Source organism: Anabrus simplex, chromosome 7 (genome assembly GCF_040414725.1).
Source record: "Anabrus simplex isolate iqAnaSimp1 chromosome 7, ASM4041472v1, whole genome shotgun sequence".
Taxonomy (NCBI): Eukaryota; Metazoa; Arthropoda; class Insecta; order Orthoptera; family Tettigoniidae; genus Anabrus; species Anabrus simplex.
In genome coordinates this window covers 21,570,021-21,592,655 of record NC_090271.1, presented here as the reverse complement: position 1 = coordinate 21,592,655, position 22,635 = coordinate 21,570,021, and the positions used below count along the sequence as shown (strand labels likewise).

Here is a 22,635-nt window from a genome sequence, read left to right as displayed (position 1 = left end):
ATTTACCATTCTCTCCACTTCCTTAAGTTTCATTTCATTTCAGGCTCATAATGAACTCTCCTGTTCCTGACATCAACAGGAAGGTTTACATTAACATTTAGGAGACTGTCAATATATCTGTCATATGTGTACGCAGATTTTTAGGATCTACAATGAGTAGAGGTGGCAGATTTTCGCAATCGCAATAAATAATGCTGTAAAAGTTTAAAAGACATTTAGATCTACCACTGCGAGTTTTTCATCCTCTATAAAATGTGAAATTGAGTACAAATTGCAAAATGTATACTCTAACACGGAACAGAGGCTAATTTATATTTGAAGAAAAAGTTGTAAGAAAGCGCAAGAAACGTAACATAAGAGTTTCATGGAACATGCACGTTATCGAGTATGGTACATACAACCTTTCTGGTCCGGATTGCGCACAGCAATCATAGTATTCAACTGCTGTAATACATGTGGACGAAATGAACAAACACTCGTCACTTGTATGAAAAGGAAATAGACATGATGAGTGTGCGCTGCCTATGTTATACTTCCAGTTAACTTCAGATCACAAGGCTAGCACAGGTTGGGACTTTTCTTCAAGAAGTTAGGTCATACCTCCATGTATGACTGAAGTTCACATATTATTTTGAAAAGTGAAGTATTTACAGCCGACCCCGTGGTGTAGGGGTAGCGTGCCTGCCCCTCACCCGGAGGCCCCGGGTTTGATTCCCAGCCAGGTCAGAGATTTTTCTCTCAACCTGAGGGATGGTTCGAGGTCCACTCAGCCTACGTGATTAGAATTGACGAGCCATCTGACGGTGAGATAGCGGCCCCGCTCTCGAAAGCCCAGAATACGGCCGAGAGGATGACCACACGACCCCTTGTAATCTGTAAGCCTTCGGGCTGAGCAGCGGTCGCTGGGCAGGCCAAGGCCCTTTCAAGGGCGTTAAGTGCCGTGGGGTTTGGTTTCTTGGTTTCTGGAAGTTTTTCTTTACAACTTGCTTTAGGTCGCACCGACACAGACAGGTCTTATGGCGACGATGGAAGAGGAAAGGCCTGGGAGTGGGAAGGAATTGACCGTCGCCTTAATTAAGGTACAGTCCCAGCATTTGCTTTGTGTGAAAATGGGAAACCACGGAAAACTATATTCAGGGCTGCCGACAGTGAAGCTCGAGCCCACTAGCACACAGCTGCGCGCCCCTAACCGCACGGCCAACTCTCCCTGTATTATTTACGGAGTGTAATTCTAAAAATGTAAATTAAAATTGAAATCAACTGAACACTGGGAAAATCCGAAGAAAACATCGATGTCGATGGCAATATTAATAAGTAGACGTTTATGCATATAGCTAACGCGGTGCTGCCCTCATAAGGCAGACCCTACGATGAGGGTGGTCGTCACTTGTCGTGTATAAGAAACTCCGTGTTATTTTGTTTGTTAGTCCAACCCTTGTCCCGCTTCCCTACGGGGCCGGGTATGAGGTGAGGTGAGATGAATCTGTCGTGGCGGGTTTTTATGATCGGATGCCCTTCCTGCCTTCAACCTCATCAGAGGAGTTAGTGAGATGAAATGAATGACGTGATATATGGCACCAAGAAGAGACAGGGTGAAACCTGGTGCCGGCACATAGCCTAATCCTGTCGAATAGCACCAAGGGGTCTGCTCAAGGCTTAACGTCCCCATCCGAGGACGAATCACCATCAACGGCGTCATATGAGCGCCGCGGAGAGGTTTGGAATTTAATCCAGGCTTTTAGCCTGCGTTCAAGTGATTGGGAATTGTATACTATCACCTCTCCAACCCTGCTGGCCAACATTCTGATGGTGGAAATCTTTTTCGACTAACGGGACTCGAACCGTCTAACCTCGGTGTCAGACCGTTTAGACTTAAACGCCTTAACCATCATGACCATCAGGCGGGCTAAACTGCGTGTTATTTTGTTGGAATACAATGCTGTGCGTGGTGTATGAGAAGCAGTGATATTGGGGATAACACAAATACCCAGACACCGAGCGAAAGGAATTAAGCATTTAAGATTAAAATACACGACCTGGCTGGCAATTGAACTCGGGTATCCTCTAAAGCGAAGACAAGTACGCTGACCATTCATGCAAGAAGCGGGACTATGAATTTATTAAAAATAAAAATACTAACCGAGCAAGTGGCCGTGGGGTTGGGGTCGAGCAGCTGTGAACCTGCATTCGGGAGAAAGTGGGTTCGAACCCCACTGTCGGCAGCCCTGAAGATGATTTTCCATGGTTTCCCATTTTCACACGTAGCAAATGCTGGGGCTGGACCTTAATTAACGCCAAGGCCCTTTCCTTCCCACTCCTAGCCCTTTCCTGTCCCATCGTTGCCATAAGACATATCTGCGTCGGTGCGACGTTAAAGCGAACTGAAATAAATGTCTAAAACATTGAAGATACAGTAATCGATATTCCAGTTAATTAAGGGCATACAAAACCGATGTGAAAGAGAGCCAATTTCTACGATGATACGTATTACTGTTCATGATTTTCTGGAACTGCACAGTGTCACAAAATATCTGTCGATATTCATTCCTAAATTGAAGTTCAGTTGATAGCAAACCGGCCCCGGAAGAAGTGAGAGACTCTAACAATATTTATTTATTTATTTATTTATTTATTTATTTATTTATTTATTTATTTATTTATTTATTTATTTATTTATTTATTTATTTATTTATTTACTCACCCTCCAGGGATGGTTTTTTACCTCGGACTCGGGGGAGGATCACTCCTCTACCACCTCAAAGGCAGTGTCCTGGAGTTTCAGACTTTGGTTCTGGGTATACAACTGGGAAAGATGACCAGTACCTCGCCCAGGCAGCCTCTCCTGCTATGCTTTGTCGGGGGATGGGAAGAGTGGAAGGGATAGACAAGGAAGAGGGAAGGAAGCGGCCGTAGCCTTAAGTTAGATAGTATCCCGGCATTTGCCTGGAGGAGAACTCGAAAACCACGGGAAACCACTTCGAGGATGGCTAAGGTGAGAATCGAAGCCCCCCTCTACACAGTTGACCACCCAAGGCTGAGTGGACCCCGTTCCAGCCCTCGTACCACTTATGCAACTTCGTGGCAGAGCCAGGAATCGAGCCTGCACCTCCGGGGATGGTAGGTAATCACACTAGCCATTACAGCACAGAGGTGGCCACTGCTACAATTACTAGACGTTAATTACCTGGATGTTTTCCTACTACTCATTTAATAATCCCACGTGAAGTGGACATGCCAAAATATTGTCTTGCAGGAGATATTTCAGCTACCGCCAGCTCTACCAGCACGAGGATGGGAGATGGATCAGTGGTAGAGTATCAATCTCTGGATTTCAATACCGTGGATTCAAGCCCGGCGGAGATAATTGGATTGTAGAAGGCTGGGACCAAGTCCTTTCGACACGCCATGTTGTATGAAGTCAGCATGTCAGGTGTAGATGTTATGTCTGGTGTTGTCCGACTCCTTGGCTGAATGGTCAGCGTACTGGCTTTCGGTTCAGAGGGTCCCGGGCTCGATTCCCGGCCGGATCGGTGATTTCAACCATCAATGGTTAATTCCATTGGCACGGGGGCTGGGTGTTTTTGCTGCCCCCAACATCCCTGCAACTCACACAGCACACATATTGCAGATGCCGCCCACCCTCATCGGAAGGTCTGCCTTACAAGGCTGTACTCGGCTAGAAACAGCCATACGAAATTATTATTATCCAGTGTTTACTTCAGAAAAACTCAGAAACCATCCGCCAGAGTGAAACAGAACGCCAAAATTGTCACGCAGGTATCCTAAATGGCATAACATTAAAATGCCTGAGCATGACGACATTATTCAAACACCTCCGGACTCAGCAGCCAACTTCAGGGCAGAAGGGTAGCGATTTACATTCTCCGTGGCTCAGGCGGCGACGCCCCAGCCTCTCACCTTTGGGTTCCATGGTGAGATTTGTGCTGGGTAAAGTGGAGGTTGAACAGGATTTTCTCCGGATACTCCGGTTTTCCATGTCATCTTTCATTCTAGCAACACTCTCCAATATCATTTCATCTGACAGTCATTAGCCTAATTATTACCCAAAGGAGTGGGACAGGCTTCGGCGGCCGGCACAATTCTCATCCTCCCGCTAGACGACGGCGTCATTCCATTTCTGACCCGGTTGTATGACTGAAAACTGGCTGTGTATTAACAAGGGTGGCGATGTATCGCCTGCATTATGTAGCCTGGCAGTTTCTGTAAGAAGTTCAAGTAACATCATCGCGTGTTTCTTGCCGGCGCTTTCAGTACTAAGGTGGCGGTGACTTTCAGTCTTCAGTAACAGGCGGAGGACCATGAAAAGACATAACATCCGATATGGTAAATCTCTGAGGAGATTACGTTAGACCTCAATTATTCGGTGTGCACAACACTAATTGATGTTTATGTAAGAAGATTACTTGACACCAGTTCCGCTGCTAGCAAGCCGGAACAGGAAGAAACAGGAGAACTGCAACAATTACTAACCGTTATTTACCTGCCCGGAAGTTTTCCAACTACACAGATAATGAAAGGATTACGGTACGCGTATGCACCGCCGAGTTACGTGTGCTAAGAACTGCGAGATTCTCCTCACTGATGATCTCTCTTCTTCTCCTCCTACTTACTAGGACTCGTTCGCGGTCAAAGGAGAACAGCATTTGGGCAAGGGAGGTTGGACAGGGAAGGAGAAAACGAGCAGCCTGATAAATGAAATGACGTATTACTTTTAGTGCCGGAAGTATTCGAGGATAAGTTCGGCTCGCCAGATGCAGGTATTTCGATGTGACTCCTGTAGGCGACCTGCGCGTCGTGATGAGGATGAAATGATGATGAAGACGACACAGAGATACATCCAGGCCCTGTGCCAGCTGAAATAACGAATTACTGTTAAAATTCCCGACCCTACCGGGAATCGAACCGGACACCCCTGTGACCAAAGGCCAGAAGCCTGATAAAAGTAAGTGGAAGCAATGTTAGACGCAGCTAGGGGAATCGCGGTCCCCAAGCTGAGAATTTTTGGTTTCCCTTTTAGCTGCTATTTACTACAGACAGGGATACCACGGATTTGTTCCACCGTCCCAACGTACCGGTGGGAGGATCTCAGTTGGTCTCAAGCCACCTCCTGCGGGTAGAAGTGGTCGAGGGTTTTTCCAACTTGTTTCACGTCGCACCGACAACGATGGGACAGGAAAGGGCTACGAGTGGGAAGGAAGCGGCCGTTGTCTTATGGTACAGCCTTAAATTGACTTGCCAACGGCCGTAGCTGTTTTGAAACACCGGATCCCGTAAGATCTCCGAAGTTAAGCAACATTGGGCGTGGTCAAGATTCGGACGGGTTGCCACGAGCTGGGGGTAAGGGAAGGAGGAGCGGAAAGGAACTGGCCGCCCTACCGTACGTAAACTCCGGCTCAGGCACACCTCTGCGGAGGTTCGGACCTGCCTTCGGGCAGAATACACCCTTACCTTATCTTAAATTGCCTGGTGTTGAAAATGGGAAGCTAAGTAAATTATCTTCAGCACCGCCGACAGTGGGGTTCGAACCGACTATTTCCCGAATGTCAGGAGTGGCAGAAGAGATCGATGGTATCTCCTGTCTGTCATCTGAGGCGGCTAAAGATGCAGCCCTAGGGACTGTTGAATGATGATCACAGGGCCCATAACTTGTGCCACGTTTCTCATATCCGACTTCTTTTTTTCTTGCGATCTGTACGTATTTAGGTTTGAGTGGTCTAGTTTGTCTTTCACTTCATGCTCTTCTTGACCCTTTAGTTTTCTTTGTCTATAATCTCATTTCTCAAATGGTCAAACCTCTTAAATATTTCTCTGTCATTAATGTTAACAGAAGACGGTTGACCAGTTCTGCTTCCTCTTAAACCAATGTTCATCATCATCAATTCTTTCTGGACAAGTCATCGTACGAGTAAACCTAATGCCTTGCTATATATTTCATAACTAGGAGAATATTTTTATAAAATGTAATAAACATGCCTTGCATCTGATTATCTGTCGACACTTTGGATAACACTTTACTTCATATGCATAGACGTAACTCGTACATAATTATCCTTTGTTCAGTGCAAACACATGCTTCCGCACTAGATAACAGTATTTTCGTTAAAGTTCTAAATTTTAAAACGTTATTTTAAGATGGAGTGAACCTGTTAACGGAAATTATGCCTTAATTAACAACCCGTTATTTTCACTATCTCTTCATTATAATCGTTTCGTGTGAGTGAAACCCACAATGATCTCCCCAAAGTACCACACTTATCCAATTAGACCTGTAGATTTAGGCTGTTCGATGAATGTCACCATACTCGATATAAAATATCTTGTAAAATGTGAAGTTTTTGAAGAAATGCATTATGTCCCAACTGATGGCTTCATGAGCGTGCCGTTCAACTTAGCGAATATCAGCAAGCGGTACGATCATTTTGATATGAATACAAGAGGAGTCTCACCGAGCTCGATAGCTGCAGTCGGTTAAGTGCGGCCAGTATCCAGTATTCGGGGGATAGTAGGTTCGAACCCCACTGTCGGCAGCCCTGAAAATGGTTTTCCGTGGTTTCCCATTTTCACACCAGGCAAATGCTGTGGCTGTACCTTAATTAAGGCCACGGCCGCTTCCTTCCCACTCCTAGCCCTTTCCTATCCCATCGTCGCCATAAGACCTATCTGTGCGACGTAAAGCAAATTGTTTTCTTTTTAAATGTTGGGTAGATACGTAGCACGTGCCAACAATCATAATGCAGAGTGCCAAGAGCATCCCAAAAATCGATCTACCTCGGACAAAACAGAACACGAGCTTGAAGTGAGAAGAACCGAGACAAGTATGATAACCTCATCAGCAAAGAACGACGACGCTAACACTGTAACAAAGATGTGAATGTAACAGATCTGATATCACAACCTACTACCTCTGCTAAGTGGGCACCTGTTGGTCTTAAATACCACACTTTGTATGATTCACAAGTAACACATCTCGTGGTTTAATTGTAGGGGTTTCTGTTGGTAACGTCGTAGGTCGTGAGTCATGACGACCAGCTAAGCAAATGTCTGTGACAGATGGGATGCAACTTATTAAAATACAAGTGTGGGTATGCGGAATATTTTCTTAGTCATCGTTACGCTATTGCTTAGGCATTTACTAACTACAAGTTACAAATATTCGTTTTCTTCTTCTACTTCAAGTTGTTACTTCATCCTCCCTTGAGGAGTTGACTATCAGCTATACTACCTTACAGTAGGCCTTGGGTAAGGAATTCTGATTGAAGGCACTGAATGTTTGATGTAGATATTGGTGGGGCTGGTTTATCATAAGGAGGCGGCTTCCCACCCTGGCATTATCCTGTTAACCCTTTCATTTATTTATTTATTTATTTATTTATTTATTATTTATTCTTACATAACTTTTAAACATTTTTATATTTGCAGGCAGTAAATTTGGAAATATAGTAACAAGAATAGTTGGTTACGTTTACAACGATTATCTCTGAAAACCTTAGATAAACATTGGAATGCGCAGAACTCAATTTTCAAATGTTACTGGCTCTTTACCGGTTCATCCACAATGACGACATACTCCGATATCACAGGGAACAAACTTCTAAGGTTTTATCCTTACCTCCACGACATTTTATTTCCATGTCATATTGCGTATTCACCTTTTACAGTGTTCGATTACTACAGATCACTTCACACAACCTATTAACTAGTTCGTGTTAGGGGCACGTATATTATTAAAGCACATAATAAAGGGCACGTTAGTGGAATGATCCATCTTGGCGTGAATATTGCGTAGCCTATACTAATTCTTTTTCTCGTGGAAGGTTGTCTTGTTTTGGATTGCTTACATATACGATAGGTAGCAAACAGAGCAGTATCAACCTTAAGGAATGGGGCCGATGACTTTAGATGTTAAGCCCCTTTAAACAACAAGCATCATCACCATCTCAGTGACAGTTGGGTAGAGTGAATTTAAGGGACTGCTCTGTATAGAGCTATAACAGTGTTTACACAAGTAATTCACTGACATATAGACTTACTAGTTGACTTCTTCGTCAAGTTACAGTTTACTTATACTTTACATTATAAATGCTTACTTTGCTCGGTAGCCTAGATAAGGTTAACCTTGAAGGATGCGAGTTCGATTTCGCGAAGTCAAAAACCTTAGAAACGTGATTTCAACGTTTGAAGAGGAACATTGCTCATGAAAAAATATTTAGAAACCTTTTTGCTAAGTCGGCAAGAGTCTATAACATGTTCGATGTAGAGTTGCTATCAATATCATTCTGGCAACGATTAAGAATTTGTACATCTACCTATAATCTGTATTTTTATATTAACCTGATGGTAAAGTAGCAATAATGGAAAAGAGATGACGCTGCGGAGCGCCATAGACAGTCAGGAAGGTAGTACGTCACGAGAAACCGCTGACAGCCGGATCTCCACCTACGTGTCTCAGAATCTCAAGAACAGCATGATAGGTCGACAAAAATATAATTATGCACATGATGAATTATTGTTCCGTCAGCGACGTTTACAAAAGCCAGTTCATATGAAAATCCAGAGTTCTGGCGCTTCAGGCAAGCAACTCAGTGTTGAAAACACCCTGGGGATATGAGCTACGAACTTTAGGTTAATAAAATATAAGACTATATTCTTGATTGAACCAAGGAACACATTACAGAAATAATTTTGTAAATAAGTTCATTTGGCTAGGATTTGATTCAAGAAGGAAACGAGTAGAGAAACAAGCGAGCTTTTCCGGAACTGCATTTAGGCCGGAAGTGATTTTCAATTTTTTAACTTTCATAGAGATATCCAAGATTCAAAATTGAATTCTTTCCACGCAGTTTATTCATTCAAAGTTCGGCACAAGTGAGGAAATTGCTTAACTTTATGTTTTTTGTAGTATGCTAAGAAATTATTTCAAGATTAAAAATAATTAAACCATGGAATGATGAGATTATACAATCATCTCAGGTGCTATCTTAATACGTAGACTTTCACGACCACTAAATGACATTATAATATTTGGGGATATTCGGTCGCGTAAAATGAATAATCAGCTGACGCGTTTCGATCCTGCCACAAGGATCGTCTTCAGAACAACAACAAAGCATGTAATGTCAACTGTCACTCTATAGTAACCAGACTCAAGATAGAGAGACCCCGTTAGAAATATAGTTCATTCCAGGGACTCCAGAATCACGGAGAAAGGTGTTGACGAGATAACTATGGAGGGTAACCATGATCTACTCAGTATATAGGCTTCACCTGTGTTTTATTCGGGTGTTTTAGCAACTTCTGTCGCCTCACGATTGATTCTTGGTATAACATTTTTCTCTTCATAAATGACAGAAGATCCTTATCTTTATGTATGGCATGTTCTGCCACAGCAGACTTCTCTGATTGGCAAAGACGTAGGTGCTTGCGATGTTGTTTAACCACCGTTGCTACCTTCCTTCTTGTTTAGCCAACATAAACCGATCCACAGGAGCAAGGAATCATATATATTCCAGCACAGTTTTAACCAATAGGATCTTTGACAGAACGCAAGCAATTGCCTATGGTGATATTAGGCTTAAAATGGTCTTGATATTGTGCTTTCCTGAGAATATTTCCAATCCGATCCGTGACAGATTGTACGTATGGCAAGACGACCAGACTCAGAGGACGAGAATTACGTGACAACCTGTCTTTTGACTTAGGATGTAGCACTTCGTCAATCTGTTTCCTTGAGTAGCAATTGCTCAGAAATGTTTTGGTTAGGAACTCAAGTTCACCGTTTAATTTACCCTCCTCACAAACCTTCCTTGCCTGGCTGATTAGGGTGTTGAGCACAGCACGATTTTGGCAAGGATGGTGATGAAGAGGACCCATGAAGATGGGTCGGTTTATGGTATACCGAATGACCTAAAGTTCCATCTGATTTCCTAGACGCCAAAACATCCAAGAACGGCAAACACCCCCACCTTAAGTCTCCATGCTCAATTTAATGTCTGGAGATATGCTATTCAAGTGATTAAAAAATGTGGATAATTGATGTTCACCATGGGGAAAGATAACAAATGTGTCACTGATATATCTCAAGCAGATGGAAGGCTTTAGCGTGCAGGATTGAAGACAACGCTCCTCAAATTCTTGCTTATAGAAATTAGCGATGACTTGTGCCAATAGCGATCCCATGGCAACACCATCCACTTGTTCATACATTGTACCATGAAAACTTAAATATGTGGTGGTGAGTACAAGGTTAAACACATTAAAAATGTCACCACGGAAGATTGTATCCAATAGAGACAAGGTGTCCATGATTGGAACCGTAGTGAACAGAGACACAACATCAAAACTGGCTAGAATATCACCAGGAGAGACATGCAGATTGGTTAAAATGCCAATAAACTGCGTAGAATTCCTAATGGATCCCCATTACCTATGTACGGCTTGAGAAGTTCTCCAAGGTATTTGGCCAGGTTATAATGTAGGGCAGGGCCTCTCGGGGTGCATGCACCAGTGCATTGCACGGTGCACGGTGCAAAAGACGACTTCGCTTGGTTGACCAGAGTGTAGACCCCCACCCCTCGATTTGGAGCAATAGCGCTGTCTCCCTCTTCCTCACTTGCTCCGTAGCGCTTCAAATCCGAGCCGAGTTTAGGCGAGCTTAGCCGAGTCGCCCCGAGACGAAGCGCTGGTCCGATCCGAGCCGAGTGGGACCGATGCACTGTGAACAGGACATCTGCGCCTCAGTTTGCACGCGTGAGATTTTGGGCGTTTGAGAGGCCCTGATGTAGGGGAACCTATACATTGACAATAGGTCTAAGGGGAACTCCGTCTTTATGGATCTTAGGAAGTTCATACAGACGGGGAACTGTAGAAGCCTGCAGTCGCAAACCACGAGAATCATCACTTATAATTGAGCTAGCTTTAAGAAGAGACGCTGTTTTCCTATCAATGGCATGGTAGGATCATTCTTTTGTACCTTGTAAATGGGATCACGGAAGAGTTTCTCAATCTTGCTATTATAGTCACGGTGTTCATAACTACTTTATCAGCTATCAACACCACCAACTCCTTGATCATTTTCAGTTGTTTGAGAGCATACCGCTCTCCAGAACTAATGTTATAACGAGAGCGTTTGAAATGTCTGATGAAATGTCGTATGGCTTTTAGTACCGGGATATCCCAGGACGGGTTCGGCTCGACAGGTGCAGAGCTTTCTATTTGACGCCCATAGGCGACCTGCGCGTCGTCATGAGGATGAAATGATGATGAAGACAACACATACACCCAGCCCCCGTGCCATTGGAATTAACTAATTAAGGTTAAAATCCCCGACCCGGCCGTGAATCGAGCCCGGGACCCTCTGAACCGAAGTCCAGTACGCTGACCGTTCAGCCAATGAGTCGGACGAAATGTCTGATAATGGTCAGCTATATGATACAGTAAAGGCTCTAAAGAAGTCTCAACACCACAGATGATCTCCACAGTCGGAAGCTTAAGTGGTGAAATCGCAAAATATAATCCCATGTCGACCACATACACAAAGGAGTATTAAAGTTAGTGGTGGATAGATTAACCATTATTATAGAAGAATTCAAGTGTGGAACAGAATTATTCCTCTGGCACATCGACAAACGGGAAAGAAGATGAAAGCGATAAGGAAACCACGTGAGTCCTCTAATGTCGGACCTTCTGCCACGGAACATTTTATAGCTAGAATCATTCGTGATAAGATATAAATTGCTAAACACCAGAAGAATTTCAACAACGTTGACGGCTATATACTGAATAGATCATGGCTACCCTCCATAGTTATGTCGTCAACATCTTTATCCGTGATTCTGGAGGCCCTGAAATGATCAGGGTCTCTCTATCTTGAGTCTGGTTACTGTGGAGTGACAGTTGCCATTACATGCTCTAAAGACGATCCTGCTCGCAGGATCGAAACGCGTCAGCTCATTATTAATTTTACGCGACCTAATATCCCCTAATTATTATAATGTCATGTTTGCAGTGAACCTCAGGAGTTTGGTAAACTATCAACTTACACAGTAACCAGTCAGAAAATGGAGAAGCCTCAAGGCTTCTTCTTGTGTAAAATCGTTTCGCAAAGAAATTGCTCCTGGATTTTGCAGGGAACCTGTTACATTTTCACCATGTCATTAAGTACGTGACTGGTCAAATATCCCAGGGGTCAGTAGCGATTACCACTTTCTATACTCTTTATTCCTGTTCCCATTGCATCACTCGGAACAAAGCTCATGATCTTGGGGAATTTAGAATACAGCTACAGTTGAAGTTAGTCGGACCCTTGGGGCGGTCAGCACCACAACCACCGTGCTACGCGGGCTGGTACTGTAACATTGTATAGTATTACATGTCACGTATTCTCAGACATGTCATTTATACGTGCAAGGGGTCATACAGCCGAAGAAAATAGGAATCAAAATTATTTATAAAGGAGCAAAAATCTTGGATGGTATTTTTAACATAAACATGTCATGCCTGGGGGTCATCTAAAATTTTTTGTCAAGAAATTAGCGATATAAAATGGGTGACGCCATGTTACTTAGCAACCGTGCAGGTTGTGATGAGAAGTATTGATAGATGGCCATGACTGGCAGATATTATATCAAATCGAGTACAGATGGTCCATGTGATCTTGCAGGCTGTGATGAGAAGTATTGATTTTCCCAAAGGTGAATTTCACACCATTTTTATAACACTTCGGGGTTCTTCTAATTCGGCAGTTGACAAAAGATACAGTACGGTAATTCTTTACAAGTGGCGATGAGTGCTTTAGGAATTCAAAACAAACCAGTCAGAGTAAAACCCATACCTGTGACAATTGAAATTGAACACGCTGCAAAACAGTTAGACTTACTTCAGAATAGAGCCTGGAATACAGTTTACTACAAGGAAAAAAGTGCATAAGCAATTTCTTCTTATTCAGTTTTCCTCTAAAATAGGTGCATTTTTGTCTTATGGTTGTGATTTAAGTGTTGTAGCTCACACTGATTAGAATAACTGGGATTTAGTGGTCAATGCACAAGTACCCAAAGGTACTAGCAGCAGTACTGAGGGAACCCAGTGATAACGAGAAAGAAAGAAGAGATTGGAATCTTCACGCATTTATCCCATGTTAGTTCGTAGTTCCAACGTTGTGGCTATTTGGGTACCCACATCATTATTATAGCATCGCAATTACTTCATACTGTTCTAACTCTCTTTTAAATGGCTTTTGCCACCCTTATTCACACGTAATGCCCATAATATTAGCTTGACAGTTAATAATTCATCCGCAGCAAATCTGTCCATTCATTCTGCACACGTTGGATTTATACATTTGTATCCTATCTAGCATGAGTGCAATCTTTTTTAAGTTGCAAACTATAACTGCGGGTAGATGCGACTATATTAATAAATAGATACATGTCAATCTCAAAGAAAGACCATCACAGAATCTTTTTCTTTATGTAATTACTATCGATACACTTAGTAGATATGCCTCTCTCCTTCTTTCTCTCTCTCTCTCTCTCTCACACACACACACACACACACACATGCACAGGGGCTGAGCACGTATTCTTATGTTCCTCAATCATAAATCTGTATATTTGTTGAGATAAATGTTTTGCTGTTGATAAACTTAACCATGATAGGTTAATATGGTTGTTCGATCCGTACTGACTAGTCTGGATGTATATAATTGTTTTAATCACTGATACTTTTAAATTCCTGTAGTCCAAAATTGATGTTCGTAATGCTTTAGTTTCAAACCTGGTGTAACTATCATGTGTCCTTTAACTCGATTTAGTACCTGGACAAGCACAGTCGTAATTAAAATGTGTACTCGTATTATAGCAATTTAGTCAGTGGCCTGTGGGAAGAGAAGATACCACTAAACCTCAAGGGTTTTCTTTATAGGAGTATGACTCGTCGTTCCTTAACGGAAGGTTTGGAAACAGTTGACAATGACAAAAGCCTCCGCAAGAGAGATGGAGTTGGCATAAATGAAAATGCTGCGATAGGCATGTGGCGTGTCAAGGAAGGATGGCGACATCTGGAGGAGAGGGAGTGATTATGTGGGAAGAAGGCCCTTAGATATGCCTTGTCCCTAGAACACAAGAAGAAGAGACAAGCGTCCATAAGGAAGGACCCCGTCATCTCGGATAACAAAGAAATTCATCATCTCAGTTTGTCCCTTGAAAAGGTGTTCGTTCATAGCAATTGTCCCACTTTGATCCCCTTCCAAAAACGGGTCAACTTACCCTTAATATATTTTCTTCTTATGATTCCTTTTCTGTCTATTTCACAGACACACACTTATGGGGTCGCTTGTTTTATACGTCTCGTAAATACCCTGCCTCATAGCCACAGGATTTAACAAGACACTGCTAAATCTCCGGCCGTCGGGGAATCGAAGGCGATACCCTCTGGATCAAAGGCAACAACGCTGATCATTTATCTAGTAACTTAAACAAACCCCATAGTGCCTCCATTCCGATGAGTCTTGACCAGCCTAGTAGTCACTGCAGGTGACGAGGTGATGCATTGTCAATGCGACGGTTCCTCTCGGCTGTTATTCTTGATTTTCTAGACCGAGCCCGCTATCTCACCATCAGATAGCTCCTCAATTGTAATCAAGTAAGCTGAGTAGACTTCGAGACAATCCTCAGATCCAGGTAAAAATCCCTGACCTGGCCATTGATCGAACAGGGGGCCTCCAGGTGGAGAGGCAGGTGCGCACCGCCTGACAGGTATAGTAACTTACCTATCAGCTACAAATTACCCTGAAGATTGAGTAGATATTCTTCGCTTCTGTTATATTTGTGCTAACTTGAAGGATCGTGTGCACAAAAGAGATCCGAATGTTCTTGCTGAAGTGAAGAGAGGATGTCAGGAAGGTTAACCATGCAGCGATCCTGCCTCTAGAACCTGTTTCGCCAATTAATTACTGATTGTAATAAGCTCAATAAGGTGGTTTATGTCATTCCCCACCTGCCATCACCAGCGGCGCCCAGCGGGCGAGTCACGCTGCGAAACAGTTGAAGGTCGCGCCGCGCTTTCAGGAGGAGGAGAAGAAGAATTGCAGAGGAGAGCGAACGGGAATTGTTGTAAGGTCATTGGGCAACTTGTGTGAGAGGAGCTGGGCAGAGAGAGAGAGAGAGAGAAAGTGTATCTGGAGGAGGAGGGTTAACGTGAGATGTGTGTCACGGTGGGTTACATCACTGCCCCTCACTCTCACTGTCAGACACGAAGGATGTTGGCTCCTGGATCTCCTTCTCGTCCCCCACCACTCAACACTTTCCCACTAGTAAATACTTACGTTAATTTCCCCCCACCATCTTCCAAGAACGAAAATTCCTGAGCCCCCAAACTGGTGTTCGCTATTTCTTCTTCCTCTTTGCACCCCGACCCCTTCCCCTCCGCAGGTATTGTCTTCAGGCCTGGAAGTCCCCCGAGAAAGCCCTGTGCTATAAAAGGAGCTCCCTAGCATGTCGGCAGCATCAGTGTTTGTTTGGTGAAGTGTTCCACCGTGCGCCATCAACCAAGGATTTCGAGCAGCATGGGCTTTCTCAAGGTGTGTTCCAAAATTTCATCGAAAATACCGCGAGTTTTATGACTACTACAGTCAGCGGAATGTTAGCAAGCTGTAGTGTGCTGAGGTGTTATTCTGAACTCTGGTGGCATCTTGAAGCTTTTTTGCAATCCTTTTATTGTACAGCGATACCAGCGCTATTCGAAATTGATTTCAAATCAAAGTTTTAAAATTCTGCACATTGTCAACATTTGAATTTAAAATTTGCATAAGTTAATTACTCTGTGGAAAGCAGTGCAAAAAAAATTAACACTTGTATATTTTGAAAATTAGAGAACGAATTCTCATTGCTAATAAATACTTAATTTTTTTTAAAAAAATACAGAAATGTAAATGTATGATTAACGAAGTTCTGCTTTGTTTAAGATTACAGTCTTGTTTTAACAAAGTCGTTTCGATGTCACCACGAAATTCAGATTAACTTAATTCCTTACTTCACTCATTTCTGGAAAGGTTTCGGTTTTGTGTTTAACACTTCTCCTTGTTGTAAGTTAATTTTAGATAATTCTGTTGACTTGTTTGATGATAAAAGATTCCTAGAAAAAACATTCGTGCCTTATACTAACACTAAACACAGTAGTGACGATCATTTTAAGAAGTGTGGGGGGGATACACAGGTTATACTGCACTATTGAGACAAGATTGGAAATGTAATGCATTTCAAGAATGATCACCTCATTTCCCCTGTAAGCCTCTTCAGCGAACCTACGCTACCTATGACAGGTGAGAGCAGAGGTACTGAGGATCCAGCGAGACTTCGAGCTGAGTACTCAACAAACGAATAAATAAACAAACAAACAGACAAACATTACATACATAATCCCTTACGCTACATATTTTTACTACTTCAAAACAATATTACAATGTACTCTTTTAAGTAATTCAGTTAATTGTAATTGTATTTGTAATAATTCACCTAAATCCACGGTAGTCCGTTTAATTCCGCTCTAGTCCATGAATTCATTGTCAATAAAACAACCAATGTCCCGATTTTTAAGCATTCAAAGTTGTCAAAATAGCCAATCAAAAAGGTGGACAAAATATGTAAAATGGGAATTCCAGATTTAAAATAAGCAGTTTAGAATAATGTCAATAAAACAACAGAGCATAACGATATACAAACCATTTCTTTAAATTCTCAGTGTCATAACTCACACTCCTCTCAGACAACATAACCGGTGTTACTGCTGAAAAATAACCGTTCCACATGTTTTAAATAAGGCAGAGTAGATAGACTTCAAATCTACTGTCACTGAGAGATGTCTGAAGATTTTATAACATCGGTATGAAAACCACCAGATTGCTTTGACAATTTTGGGTATGTCTTTGTTTTTACGAGGGTTAGATAACTTGTGGTCTTCTGGTGTCACACCATTATCGGCAATAACAAATAGTAGCATTAATTTTTAAATAACTCAAAAAATAGAACAGATCATTTATGTCCATAAACTGCATGATACCAAAATACTGGGCAAGAAATTAATAAATACGTCACTTTACAGCTTTAAAATGAAAAAGAGGCACTAAGTCTTATAAAATGCAGTAGAGACTACAGTGGGCAAAATAAAATTAGCCCTGCCATTCCAAATATGCCAAAACATCTTTATATAATGCTTTATTAAATCAATTCAGAAAAAAAAGGCATTTTGCCGAGTAATTCGGCTCTAAACAAACATGTTTATATAATGTTTTCTTAAATCAATTCAGGAAAAAAGGCATTTTACCGAACAACCCGGCTCTAAACAATCCAAATAATATTACTTGATAGTAGTAATACATATTGCAGAATCATTCACGTTAAGAACACATTCGTAGGCATTTGTAAGATATAACGTGAACTTATTCAGACCAGTAACCGGTATGCCCCTGCCCGGACAACAGTTCTGCTATGAGATGTACATAAACTTTAGGGGCCCGGCCTATTAGATCCCCTATAAGTTATGTTACTCTCGCTACATTATGGAACAGCAGGCTAGGAGACACGTCCTACTAGCCAAATTATCTTGCATTCCGATCTATAACTACATAAACATCGGTATCTACCACTTCAGGCTAGATAACTACTGAAGTTTATTGATTCTCCCACCAAACGGATCCACTTCACAATTTACAACCTTTACCTTCAGAATACAAGATGTTTAGAGAGTGTATAAAGTCTATCAGATATCCTCAACGCCACTGTAAAGTTACTGTGGAGCTAGTTGAGCCTCCTCTACAGTATTATTATGTATGCCTCACGTGAAGAAGTAAGTGCCGGGCGTAGTAGCTCAGGTGATAGAGCGCTGGTCTTCTGAGCCGAACTTGGGCCGCTCGATTCTGGCTCGGTCCGATGATATTTGAAGTTATTCAAATACGTCATGTTTATACGTAAGAAAAACTCCTGCGGGACCAAATTCCGGGACCTCGACATCTCCGAAAACAATACAAATGTAATTAGTGGGACGTAAAACTAATGATAGTATTTATAAGTGTTCTCGTGACATAAACTTGAGATACTGCACTCTAAAAATCTGAAGGGTTAAGAAGACACTGGGAATAAAGTAACGGACGAAGCTTTGGTTGACTGGTAAGTCAGTCGACTTTTAACCCAAGAGGTTTTTAGTCCACCTAAGGTTTACTACAGTGCCCAGAAGGCTACGCGCCATCTCACCTGGCTAATTCGCAATACACGCACCGCGCCTCGGGTGTTGATGCGGAAGAAGATTACAGCCATGACTGATGTTCCTAGATTACGTCTCGAGGCTACAGAACGAACTAACGGATCTGTTTGCCACAACTTCCTCATGAGCAGCGAAAGCCGTATTTTACGCCATCGATAATTACCTCTGAGATGATTGCCTAATTATTTTCCACCGCTTTTCTTTGATATTAACAAATTAACTTCAACCGTTATAGAACAAACATAACTTGCAGTGATTTTGCCTTCCCCACAGAGAGAACTATTAATCAAAGGTCAATTCATGTTACAGGCAAGAGTTTCCATGTTGTTAACTATGCTATAGCCAACAGAGCACTCCTTCCAAACGAGCTCTATCATGGCGAGATGAGCGCTACTTCTTCCATTATGAACACTGAGGAATAAGTTTTGCAGGAATGAGTATCAAAAAAGGCTGCTACTCGTATTATGTAGACGATCGTACCAAGCATCTAGTACGAGTCAATACTCCCTGCCTTAACCTCACGGTTGGCCCCAACCTTGGCTCTCCTGAGAATGGTTTTCCGTGGTTTTCTATTCTCCTGCACTAAGGCGAATGCCGTGACAGTTCCTAGTGGCCACGGCCGCCAACTCCCTCACCTTCTCCGAGCATCCCCTTCACCGTACCAAATCTCCCGGCCTGAGAGATGGCGGCACCGTCTAAGAGGCCCGCCTGCCCGTTAAGGGGAGGAATGAAAACATTTTAGTAGTAGTCCCTCCCTTAAGAGCTGTGCTGGTTCTGAGAAATGCTTGAATTTACTTTTGTTCATGAGAGATGCATTATTACAATAGATAAGGTTACCGGGCGAGTTGGCCGTGCGCGTAGAGGCTGTGAGCTTGCATCCGGGAGATACTATCGGCAGCCCTGAAGATGGTTTTCCGTGGTTTCACATTTTCACACCAGGCAAATGCTGGGGCTGTACCTTAATTAAGGCCACGGCCGCTTCCTTCAAACTCCTAGGCCTTTCCTATTCCATCGTCGCCATAAGACCTATCTGTGTCGGTGCGACGTATAGCAACTAGCAAAAAAAAAAAAAAAATAGATAAGGTTTATTTTATTTTAATTTATTGTAGAGGACCATCTTTTACAATCTTGTATGATTGCACTTTAAGCATTTGCCGTACATTTTAAGAAAGAAGAACTGAATCCTTACATCTTCGACGTGTATACAAGAGTATCTTTGGATTGCATGAATTAAAAGTCTACTGCTGAAAATTGTGCATATCGTCGCTGCCGGGACAAAACCTCCTATGTGAAATAATTCTAGCTTAGAACTTTGGCTGGTAAGGTTCTGTCATCTAAGGTGCAATATCGTGTGCATATTGTCAAGCTATTCTCGCTCTTCACAATGTATGTGCTGTGGGTCAGTATATCTCCAAAACATATTATCACATAGGAGGTTTTGTCCCGGCAACGACGATATTTTAACTGTGAGCATATTTCAGGTTTTAAGAAGTATCACATTTAACGTACACTTAATCAATTAATTGAGGCAGATATAGGTCAAAACTGGAGGGAGATTTTCTCTATGAATGTAGCAGAGTATTGATGTGGTCCGCACACACTTCATGCGAGTTTCAAGGGCACGAGGGATGAATTCTAACGTTCAATATAAGGGAAGTAAGGCCTGCTGGCCGTGTTCGTTAAGGCGTTGTCAGCCTTCAATAACCATTAGATCGAATACCAATAGTAAGGATTAAATTCCAAACTTTTCCGCAGTCTTAGTTTATAGAGTGAGGGCGTATGACGCTCTTCTTAATGATTCCTCGGTCGGATAATGACGTTAAGCCTTGAACAGACCCCCTCGGTGTTATTAGACCGGAGTAAGCCATGTGCGACATCGGGTTACGCCTTCTCCCTATTGAGGAACCACAGCAGACGTAAATTGGTCATGCACGGACCTTCGCTCGTAAAGAAACAATAATACGAAGCTGTAATTGGGAATATTCGTAGTTTTGGAGTATCTGTGTTCTAATCCTACACCCGAAGATTGGCTCATTACTAACTTATTTGATACTCGTTGGGTGTCTTTGCAAGTGGTTAAACGGCTTTCTGACACACTAAATGTTTTCAGCGACGGAAGGCTGGGAGGGAGCTAGGAAAGGGCAGGTAGCGGCCGTGGTCTTAATTCTTGCTAGTTGCTTTATGTCACACCGACACAGATAGGTCTTATGGCGACGATGGGACAGGGAAGGGCTAGGAGTGGGAAGGAAGCGGCCGTGGCCTTAATTAAGGTACAGCCCCAGCATTTGCCTGGTGTGAAAATGGGAAACCACGGAAAACCATTTTCAGGGCTGCCGACAGTGGGGTTCGAACCTACTATCTCCCGAATACTGGATACTGGCCGCACTTAAACGACTGCAGCTATCGAGCTCGGTGGTCTTAATTCAGATGCAGATTCAACATTTAGCTGGTGTGGAAATGAGAAACCAGGGAAATCATCTCCAAGAGTGGAGAGTCGAACCCACATCATCCAAATGCAAGCTCACAGCTACGCGCCCCGAACTACGTAGCCAAATAGTTCGGTTTTAGATCATCAAACATTCAGATCTGAAGTTACAAAAATTAAAGAGCATACGACATGAGCAAACCAACAACCCTCCATGCCTCCTGACCGCATTGCATACAGAAATTAAAAAAATGAATAAATTGGTGGTGACGATTGTGTGAAGAGGAAGTAGAAGTAGACAACCATCCTCTCATGAACAAAAATAGAAGGAAAATGCATGAAATCCCACTCTTCAAAGAGCGAAATTACCGAAAGAGGAGGGCTTCGCAAATCGGAAGCCGTTGGGGTCGGAAGAGAACAACAGTTGACCAGGGAAGGCCGAGCCTGACACAAGTAAGTGGAACCAGTGCCAGACTCAACTCACGCTATCAAGACGATATAACCTGCTCTCTGTTTTAAATACCTCTTCCGACAGATAGGCAATACCGTGGATACATTCCATCATCCCACCCGCAGGGGGCTCATGAAGAGCATTACGTCTTAAGAGTAGAACAAGTCAACATGTAAAACATCATCATTTGCGCTTAATATAAAAACCATTTAGTCGGCCCAGTGGTCGCAAGCTTATCTCCTACCCGGAGGGCCCGACCTCGATTCCCTGCCAAGTCAGGGACTTCTATGTCATTTCATGTTCGGCTCCATGGCTGCCCTTTGAGCCAAGATGTACTGGGTTCAATTCCGGATCGGGACGCAGATTTTAACCTCAATTGGTTTATTTCAATGGTTCGGGGGCTTGGTGCGTGTGTATGTGTCTCCTACAGCATTAGAATTCATCATAGGGCGCCATTCTCAGAGACGCCCAGGCGTCAACTCGAAAGACCTGCACCAGGCCTCTCCGGAGGCCACCCTCAACCTACGTGAGGACAATTGAGGAGCTATGTGAAAGTGATAAAGCGGCCCCGGTCGAGAAAGTCAAGAAATCGTCACACTGAACACGCCTCACCTCTCGGGCTTTAGGGATGAGCAGTGGTCTCTTGGTAGTGTGTAGCGCCATGGGGTTTACCTTGTGAAGATCATTTCCACTGCATGGAAGGTCACTGTTTACTGAGAGGGTGTCCAGCTTCATGGGTAAATGGTGAGCGTGCTGAGCGTTGGTCACAGGGGTCCCGGGTTCGATTCTGGCAGGGTCGGAAATTTTAACCATCATTTGTTTGATTTCGCTGGCCCGGGGGCCATCCTCATCACGACGCGCAGGTCGCCTACGGGAGTCAAATCAAAAGATGTGCATCTGGCGAGCCGAACTTGTCCTCGGACACTCCCGGCACTAAAAGCCATACGCCATTTCATAGCTGAGAGTGTCAAGAGATAGCACGTAGCCGTCACCAGTCTCGTTCTAGTTTCCATTTAACATGTTCTTTGAGGGGAATTCCCGACAAGACGAACAGCATGTTTCTCGGAAGTAACAGTACCTCGCTAATGTTCTATGCAACACGAAGTTCCTCAAGCGGAGTGCAGATCAGGTGTAATTCATTAAATCAGAAATCAGGATCGTGGCTCACAGCGGCGGCGTGCTGCGATCTTTAAGTAAGAAATCCAACAAGAAATAAATACACAGAGTAGTCTGAAACAAGCGCTAGAAGGTTGGCAGTACTGATAGATATCCTGAAGAATATCTCGCGCTGTTGCCGGACTGAGTGGCTCAGATGGTTGAGGCCCTGGCCTTCTGACCCCAGCTTGGCAGGTTCGATCCTGGCTCAATCCGGTGCTCAAATACGTCAGCCTCGTATCGGTAGATTTACTGGCACATAAAAGAACTCTTGCGGTACTAAATTCCGGCACCTGCACCTCTCCGCAAACCGTAAAACTAGTTAGCGGGA

At 43.2% G+C, this 22,635-nt stretch overlaps 1 protein-coding gene across 1 annotated transcript in view; it reads left to right on the top strand.

Moving 5' to 3' along the window:
- The first annotated feature begins 15,539 nt into the window (after positions 1-15,539).
- Positions 15,540-22,635, top strand: part of LOC136876868 (uncharacterized) — a 41,074-nt gene continuing 33,978 nt past the window's right edge. The window contains exon 1 of the mRNA XM_067150628.2: positions 15,540-15,595. Within this exon, the coding sequence (XP_067006729.2) occupies positions 15,581-15,595 (15 nt within the window). The 5' untranslated portion in view covers positions 15,540-15,580. The remainder of the gene's footprint in view (positions 15,596-22,635) is intronic.